Consider the following 9,825-nt stretch of genomic DNA (forward strand, 5'->3'; position numbering starts at 1 on the left):
TGAGGAGCTTGACGAATCAGTCTATAGAGATGGCATTAATAGACTGGAACACCGCTATGAGAAATGTATCAGCCTTGGAGGAGATTATGTTGAGAAATAAAAAAAAAAAATTTTTAAAAACCTTGTTTTTCTTGGTCAGGCCGGAAACTTATCAATCCACCCTCGTATACCATGGCATTAAATAGATGAGTACGGTTTGGGTTTTTGTTTCAATTGGAGACACTTTTAAAACCAGCTGAGTCTGAACTGACGGGCTGTTGCCGCCATCATTTCTTTTGGTTGGATGTTGGATCCAAAATGGCGGATGATGCATTTTATGTCCTAATTGTACAAAGCTCATATTTTACGCCATACATTACGTTTTCTTTTTGTCCTACGTTAGAACTGACAACTTCTATTCATTTCTGTTAATAGTATGCACAAAATTATACTTAAACATTTTTTGTTTCAGGTGATAAGCCTCACGCTTGCGACCTTTGTAACAAGAAATTCGCTCTTGCATGCAACTTGAGGGCCCATATGAAGACGCACGAAGGTATGGCATTTTCATATACATAGATAAATAATTTAAGGTTAGTTTATTATATTCTAAAGTGTATTATACAAGAGAACAGAAAAATTTGAATTTAAAGAATGAGAAGAAGATTAATTAATAAGTAATAAGTAATTACAAAAATCCACACGCAACCCACAGATCAAGAATATTTCAAAATGCGTTTTATATTATTTATATTATATTTAACAGAATACAGACCACTTCGAATTATTTTATTCGATTAAGCTAACGTGCCTATCACGTTGAGGTTGGCTACGCCGGGATTCGTTTTCAGCAAGTAGATATCCACACAAGTGGACCTTGTTGGAGCATACGTAATCCTAAAATGTAGCATCGTGCTACAGATGGCGTTTACTGCGCCATTTGTAGTATTTTCTAAAACGCACTGTTAAGACAGCAGGTAAAAGTTGGTCTGTGTTCTGTCGGAGCTGCCTGCGACGCGCTGATGAGATACAAAAAGATCGAAATCGCGATCCGCGTCAGGCAGTTTCTACAGAATACAGACCACTTCGAATTATTTTAATATTTCAAAATGTTTTGATAACTCGTTACCTTAACATTCTGCATGTAAAAGACAGAAATAGTCATATTAATATCCTGTAAAATAAAGTAGATTATACAATCGACTTTATCTTCCTGCACGGCTTTAGTCTCTATGTTATGGACAGATTATTATCAGTATCTACCCTATGTACAACAACGATATTTTATCAGTAACGATTATTTACATTATAATTGGTCGACATCTTAACTAAGAACCGATACAAATCGTGAATTAGTATGTAGCGTGCGCCTTTATCCGAGTCTTGTCGCGCCGCCCCTGTCCGTCACGGCAGGAAACGGCCCAAGTAAACATAATTTAGAAGCACAAATGCAGACGCGGAGGCTGCTATTGCTGCAACATCAGCAGCTGGTATCGTGTATAGTTACCAATCTATTCCTATCGTCAGGACTTATCGTCGATTAATACATTCTCGATGTAATTACGATTGATTATGGACATTTTCTGGAAAACTGGAATGTTCATGCAAACTGTCGTTATCCGCACTGCCATCCGCTTATCGCGATCCCGATTAACAAGGTAAGTACGAATGCGTCTAATATGGCGTGCAGTTGACGCACAAATAAACTTGTATAAGTATGACGTACCTTGACAATTCGGAAAACATATATATTTTGCAATGCATGATAGAAGGAAAGATATAAAATTTTTGTTGGTGATTGTACGAAAATCAGATGATGTAGCACTTTTGTGTTCGAAATCTGCTGTGGAAATGAAGAAGTAACAGGCGAGACAGGGCGATAGGACATCTTGTCAAACATGAAGGACTAGAGACATAATTAGAAACAGAACAAGATTAAATAAAATAATTCGAAGTGGTCTGTATTCTGTCGAAACTGCCAGACGCGGATCGCGATTTCGATCTTTTTGGATCTCATCAGCGCGTCGCAGACAGCTCCGACAGGAGAAAGACCAACTTTTACCTGCTGTCTTCACAGCGCGTTTTAGGAAACACCACAAATGACGATGCTACATTTCAGGATTACGTATGCTCCAACAAGGTCCATTTTAAATATATGGATATCTAGTTGCTAAAACGAATCCCGGCGTAGCTAACCTCAACGTGATAGGCACGTTACCATAATCGAATAAAATTTTTATTTACCGCACCATTTGTGTTGTTTTCTAGAACAAGATTAGCTGAAGATCCAAAGACATTTGATGATGTCAATGATGAACCAAAATCCTATAACTCTGTCAAAAGACTTTTTGAGATTTCTTAGTGTCAAAAGCGTTGTAAAAATATTCTTGAGTTCCAGGCGCACCCAATTCCACCTTTCACCAGAAAAGTAATGATGAGAGCAAGACTAAGACTATCCCAGTCTTAATATTGGTTTTGGTCTTGCTCATTCAATTAGATCATCATCATCGTAAGGTCATGCACCTCCACTCTTTCCTTACCCATATCCTTAACTATTTGCAAACAGTAATCTAATCTAGGTCTACCTCTACCCCTCCTAACTCCCGTTTCTGCCTCTAATATATCTCCGACTACACCTTCATGCCTGAGAAGGCGTCCTACCAACCTATCTTGCCTATTTCTTATTGACTTCCATAGAGTCCTCTGTTCTCTTATTCTTTATAATATCTCTTCATTTCTAACCTCCTCTATCCACGGTATCCTCATCATTCGTCGGTAACACCACGTGTCGAACGCTTCTTTTTCTTTTCCGAAGTGCCCAACGTCCATGTTTCGTACATACCCGTAGAGCGCCACACTCCAAACATACACCTTTAACAACCTTTTTCGAATTTCTAAATTAACCGTACGCGAGCATGGAAGTGACTTATTTTTATTGAAGACGACTCGACCCTGCGCTTCTCTGCTTTATATCCTTACTACTCCTTCCATTCTGACTTCCTGGATAACTAGTCAGTCAGGCACCTCTTATAATTTTTCGTCTCCTATCTTTATATTTCGCTCTTTTCCTACTTTTTCTTCCCTTCCATACCAGTATTTTTGTTTTACTTTTATTTATTTTCATACAGTACTACTTTGTCAATTTTATTTAAAGGTTCCTCTAAATCCTCCTTGCTAGATACTGACATTTTTTTTTTACCGACATAATAATTGTCTTAAATACTGAAATTTTCTGTCATAAATGCGGGCTTATCATGATTTATAAAAACATTGGTGTCGATAGCTGTGACAATTATGAAAACTGAAGAAATTACCCTTCTTTCAACGCATAAATTAACCCTTTTAGTGAAGAAAACGTGCAAGGTACTTGAAGGAAGTAAAAAATATCGAAAAAAGAAAATTAGTTTGACTATATTTCAACCATGTGTTATATCCCTTTTTTGAAATAGTGGTAAAATTTCTTTTTTTTATATATTTAGCGTTAAAATCTAGTAAATCATACTGACAATTTCAAATATTAAAAATGTTTTATTTCAAGAAAAGTATATATTAAAGATGCTTTAAATAGTTTAACTCATAAATATACCGAAACTAATAATTTAACTATAACATTAATAATAACTCCCATTTGGAACGCCGCGCCGCCTCTGGATACAAGGAAAAGAAAAAAAAAGAACGAAAGTATTATATGTTTTTACCTATCTAGATCTCACCCGTGTCCTGAGGGCAAATTCTGTTTTAATAAACGACGTTCTTTCGGAGTCATCAGAAGCAACTAACCGGTTAATTAGAACATTATTCAAACTAGTTGTAAAAACACACGAACGCGGTGGTAATTACCGGTCGTTGCGTGTGTAAAACGCAGAGTTGCATTAAAATATGGATATGGCTATAGTGTGAATTACAGCATTCGAAGAATCCGTATAATTTCCCCAGATATAGGAAACTAAATAAAGAAAAAAAGAAAAACCCGAGAGAAAACAGGAAAGAAAAACAACGTATCATTATCGATTCATGAATGAAGCACATACAACTGTAATACTGTATGTATGTACAAAGTACAAGAAAAAAAGGCTAATAGCCATATAATCACATAATACGTAGCTTTTGCTCTTTTCCATAAAGGTAAATACACCTCCTAAGGTCAATAACGAATTAAAGAGGCGGAAGTGATACATAACAAGTATAGAAAATAGTCAAGAAGTTGAAACAACAATCCTGGGTACACTACTGATTTAAACGTAGCCAAAGTAGCCAAAAATAGGGCACTTATAAATCAAAAGCAGGTTCGATTCCCGGCGATGGTATGACAGCAACAACAAATTTTTACTCATTAACTTGAGGAGGTAGTAAGAAATGAAGTTTATTTTACATTCATGTTTGATAATTATTAAAATATTAACCGCTACTAAAAGTAAAAACTTTCTTAAAGTATTGGTATTAATAAGTATTTTTAGAAATATATACTTTAGTTTTGACAATTCTGTGACCTAGTAGGTAGATATCGTTGTTGATGATTTATTTCTAATGAAGCTTTCAAAGGAGGTGTCTGGAGCATCCACCAAAACTTATAAATAGCCTTTTTACGAGTTTTGTTATCCATTGGACATTAATTTTTCCCAAAATATCATTTTATCATTATTAAATAACTATGTAACATAAAGTCATAAAATTGCTAGCAAAAAACCGCTAATTGGACGGGCCAATGAACTGCATCCAATCCAGCTCATTGATGCGTTTTTATTTTTCAATCGGTGTTTTCCATTGAAAATTTATTTTTATAAAGGATACCGCAGGTTCAAGTCGCCCTTTAACAAAAAGAAGTCACTTCTATGCTAGCGAACGATTAATTTCGGAAACTATTAAAGGTATACATATGTCTGGAGCACGTCTTTGTACGAGTGTGAAACGTGAGTGGTGAGAGCGGTAGAAAAGATTACAAGCGTTCAAAATATGTCGTTAAAATCAAATTTAAATAACATTTTAAAATCTGATTCTCGTGGTGTTCGTCTTGGTTTGTAGTATTTTCTTGTACGTAAATGCACCATATCAGTCCTTTATATTATCATAAGTCCTTTTAGATAGATTTTTAGACAAAAACAGTCCTACAAATACATAAATTTTTACGTTACAAGCTGTGTGATGCCTGGGCAGCTACTGAAAAGTTAAGAAGAGCGAGAAAAGTTGTTGTGAGCCTAGATTCCTTTTTTTAGAAACAAATCCTTTAGTTTTTGAGCAGATGCTTCTTTTTATAAATACAAATTATATAAAACCTTTTACTTTAAAGTAAACCCTCGAAGCAAAATCTTTTTCTTCGTTTTTTTCTTTTGCATAAACCTTGAACGAATTGCTTCAATTTTTGGAAGAAGGTAAGGTTTCTTATTATAAATACCACATAATAAGAAATAGGCGACGTAATCTCAGACATGAAGGGCTAATTAGAAGCATATTAGAAGCAAAAACAGCAGTTAAGTGGTGTAGATTACATTACTGATTATAAATAGTTAAGGATGTGGGATATTCTAGTTTTAGAATAATACGAAGATTAGTTCGTCCGTATATTAGGTAAGAGTGTAGGTACGTGTCCAATCAGTCTTAGAACTGAAGACCCTATGATGGTAATGGCAAAAATACTTTATTTAAGGCCTTAAGTAAACATCGTAATTTTGTAAGCGATTATTCTAAATTCAGAGTATTTTTACATCAATAATACTGTACAGAAAAATGGCAAGCCATATATACGGAACAACCTGATTTCCCAAATCTGTTCAAAGTAGTGTCACTTTTGCTATCCGTTCTGGCCACTTCAGCATTTACAGAAAGAGTATTCTCTGTTATGAACGCAAAGTGGCGGGACGACAGGAATAAAGCTTCAATAAAACTAATTAAAAATGAACTTTTAGTTTACTTAAATCTTTGTTTGCCATGTTTAGAGGCTATTAATGTATTTAAGAGCGACAGCAATTTGTTACTGGCTGCTAGGTGTAACAAAAAATATGTTTTTAAAAACAAAAACTAAAATACTTTATTTTTATGCTGAGTACATTTTTTTTAACCTTTTAGTCGAGAAATACTTTACGTAAAGCCTGAAAAGGTGGCAACCCTAGTCAGGGAGAAGGTCCTGTAAACAGGTTTGCCTCTATAGACGATAGTAGAATTGAATTACCTCTCGATATATATCTTAGAGTAGACATTTGCAAAACACTCACACGAACCGCCACTGCTTATAACTATATGTATAAGTGGGTACAGGCCTGACGCTGGAAGCTGGCGGAAATTTTAAAATGGCGTGGATGCGCGGTGGCAAAAGTAGGCAGTTTTAGGTATAAAGATTGCAGCCCTCATTCTTCAGTATTCCTATCAGGGGCGTAGATTAAATATTTAAAAATAGGTATCAGTGAGCAAGTAATAGACAGACAAACAGAAGAACTAATTGTTGATGTTGGTGACAGTGATAGAGATGCCCATGATGATAGTGAATGTGAAAACTAACTATAAAACGAAAGCAATAGGTTTATTTTTTCTTTTTGGTAAGTTATGTTTCTACATTATTTCTTAGTACGCTACTGTCCTATCTGTATTAATACTATAATTTACGCCTACTGAAAGCTTATTTGTGTATCGATTCCAAGTGACTCATAAATGGGCAAGTACCGGCGCGACCGCTCGCCAGCTTCCTTCGTCAGACCTGTAGCTGAAAATGATTTCGTTTCTTTGCCGATGCCATGAAATGAGACCGTATCACAGCATTAAGTTAATATAAGTTTAATGGGACAACACAGGGGAAAATTAAATGACACCGTTCCGATGACGGTTATTTAAAAAGAAGTGGCCGGTTACAATTACGTTGCCGGCCAACCAACGTGTGGTTATATGGAATTAGTCCTGGACCAGTCTAGTCACTAGGCATTAGTCCTGTCTCCGATTCTAGCCTACAGGGTCTCTCCCCTCAATTTATACCGCATCAGGTCTCTCATATCACGAAACTAATTATTACCTGCATTCTCATATCATAGTACACACGCACGTTGTAACCGCTTTTTGTCTATATGGGAGTAATTATTGGAAAAGAATATGATATGAATCTCAATAAGGCAACATTGGTTGACTCAATGATTGTCCCATCAAAAACATCACAAATTAAGCTAATCATAAGTGAAAAGTAATGAAGACACGCACAAGATGTAATTTCATAGTCGTTTATTAACTGCGACCAAATTATAGTCGAAATACTTACCAACTACTGAAGTGCTATAACCAGACGCAGAAGCGGAAACAAACGTAAATACAATTTTTTGCGGAGGCGGAAACAGTAGTAAATAGAGATCGAAAGTATAAACATAATTTAAAAAAATAACAATTATTCGCCCTCATCCTCAATCTCGTCATTTCTATAAAAAATTTCAATAAGCTTCCGATATAAAAATATGTAGGCAGACGCAGAGGCGGAAGTAGTAAAATATTCAGAACATCCTCGGTTCTACTCAACAAAGCGAATACATGTTGATTCAAAATTACCAATATTTTTTCAATAAAATCGTACGAAAAATGAAGAGATTGAATAAATATTTAATTTAATCAACATCTAATAATATATCATAATAATAAGATCGTCAATCTTAAGATTGGTTGGACACGCATCTCCACTGTTCCTATCCTGAACTAATCTTCGCATTTCCCTAAAACTTAAAACATCCCACATCGCTAACTATTTTTAAAAAGTAATCTATTCTAGGTGTACCTCTACTCCTCTTAAATCCCGTTTCTGCTTCTAATATGCCTCTAACTAAAAGGTAGATATTCGCTAAGAAACTGAACTATTTCGTATAAAAATTTCGTCATTGTCGTAAGGTCGTCAGTCCTAAGACTGGTTGGACACACACCTCAAGTCTTTCCTTTCCTGAGCTAATCTTCGCATTTCCTTACAACTAGAACAACCCATATCCTTAACTATTTGTGAACAGTGATCTAATCTAGGTCTACCTTTATCCCTCCTAACTCCCGTTTCTGCCTCTAATATGTCTCTGTCCTACTAACCTATCTCGTCTATTTCTTATTGACTTCCATAGAGTCCTCTGTTCTCCTATTCTTTCTAATATCTCTTCATTTCTAACCTTCTCTGTCCACGGTATTCTCATCATTCGCCGGTAACACCACATTTCGAACGCTTCTTTTTCTTTTCCGCCGCGCCCACTGTCCATGTTTCGCACCCGTACAGCGCCTTGCCCAAACATACACCTTCAACAACTTCTTTCGAATTTCTAAATTAACCCTTCACGAACATAGAGGTGACTTTTTTTTATTGAAGGCAAATCGACCCTACGCTATTCTCAAATTTATATCCCTACTACTCCTTCCGTCCTGACTTATCTGACTTCCCAGATACCTAAAATCGGCCACTTCTTCTAATTTTTCGTCTCCTATCTTTATATTCGCTCTCTCCCTACTTTTTCTTCCCTTCCATTCCAGTATTTTTATTTTCCTTTAATTTATTTTCATACAGTATTGTTTTGTCAAAAATTTAATAAAAATAAATTAATATAAGCCGTACACCCAATCACTCCGCACTCTTTTTTATTGAACGTAGGATTCCGAGTCTTTTAATTTGATTTATGCTGCTTACGACCTACAAAAACAGTAATTCCTAGTATCCTAATACAAATTTACATTTTGTTATTAAATAGAACCTTTGCTTATGTTGTTTTTTTTTTTCAGGTGATCCACAAGAAGAGTGTCAACGTTGTCACAAAATGTTCCTTAGTACAGGCAATAATAACAAAGACGTATGTACCAATTGCAAAATGCAATCAGAACAAAAACCTCACCCCGATTCAGCCGAAGATTCGTGCGGTACCCAAACAGAAGATAGCAATGGCACCCCTGAATGAAATTTAAACAAAATGGCTTTGATACACATAAATATGTACAAAAAACGGGGCAACCTATTATCTATCAAGCATCAGACCATCTCATCATACTTTGGTTAATTCAAATTTATCATAAGTTATTTCAGTTTTTGAAAAACGAAACTCTTTTCGTTTTCTTGTGTATAATGGGTTGCCTAACTGTTACTCTTCAATGAACACCACGGTACCTACTGAAGTCAAAGAGTAAGTACGCTCATTTTTGTTTTGTGAGAGAATTGTGTGATTGTACGTACTACTGATCTACAAATGATAATAACGAGAACGTATTTATTATTCTAATTACTAATTAGTTGATGATAATGTTTAATACTACGGCTGTAAATATTTTTACTCCTCACTGTTGATTCTATCGCGTAATATAAAATGCTTCTTATTCGTGATTGTAACGTAAGACTTGACATGATGATTCTTATTATAAAATTATAATAAATGGATTGGTTCGGTTATACATACAAATATATTTCATAAAATTCGCAGTGTATGAATTTATTTATTTATAATCTAATAACGAAACTTTGTAATTTTATGTAAATTTTATAAATATTTTTACCTAATGGTTAATAGTAATTAAATACCTAACGAGATAGTTTTTGATATTCGAAAATTTTAGATTGTAATAAGTGTAGGTAGTTCATGCGTACTCCCTTCATGGTACTTGCAACCAAAAATATTTTTATAATCCCGTACTTTTAGCCGTTGTGATAAACAAATCATGAGCAAAACCAAAAATAGCTTTAAAATTCTCAGAAGACTAAAAATTCATAGCAGACAATCATTAAAATATGGATACATGTAGACTAATTTAACGAAGATTAAGAGAGGGCAGAGAAATTAAATTAAAACTTAGTAAATAAATAAAAAACCTCTTCATGTTTACAAAATAAAATTGAAAAATATCAAAAAAAAATTAATTTGAGTC

General features: G+C 34.8%; 2 protein-coding genes across 2 annotated transcripts in view; one reads left to right on the top strand and one right to left on the bottom strand.

Annotated features, from left to right (window-relative positions):
- The window catches only part of LOC108734852 (zinc finger protein 391-like), a 233,816-nt gene extending 224,441 nt beyond the window's left edge, over positions 1 to 9,375 (top strand). The window contains exons 6-7 of the mRNA XM_018466561.2: positions 452 to 535; positions 8,695 to 9,375. Coding sequence (XP_018322063.1) covers positions 452 to 535; positions 8,695 to 8,867 — 257 coding nt within the window. The 3' untranslated portion in view covers positions 8,868 to 9,375. The remainder of the gene's footprint in view (positions 1 to 451; positions 536 to 8,694) is intronic.
- Positions 1 to 9,825, bottom strand: part of LOC108734853 — a 248,161-nt gene that overhangs the window by 231,560 nt on the left and 6,776 nt on the right. The window lies entirely within an intron of this gene.

This window comes from Agrilus planipennis, unplaced genomic scaffold (genome assembly GCF_000699045.2).
Source record: "Agrilus planipennis isolate EAB-ADULT unplaced genomic scaffold, Apla_2.0 scaffold74, whole genome shotgun sequence".
NCBI lineage: Eukaryota > Metazoa > Arthropoda > Insecta > Coleoptera > Buprestidae > Agrilus > Agrilus planipennis.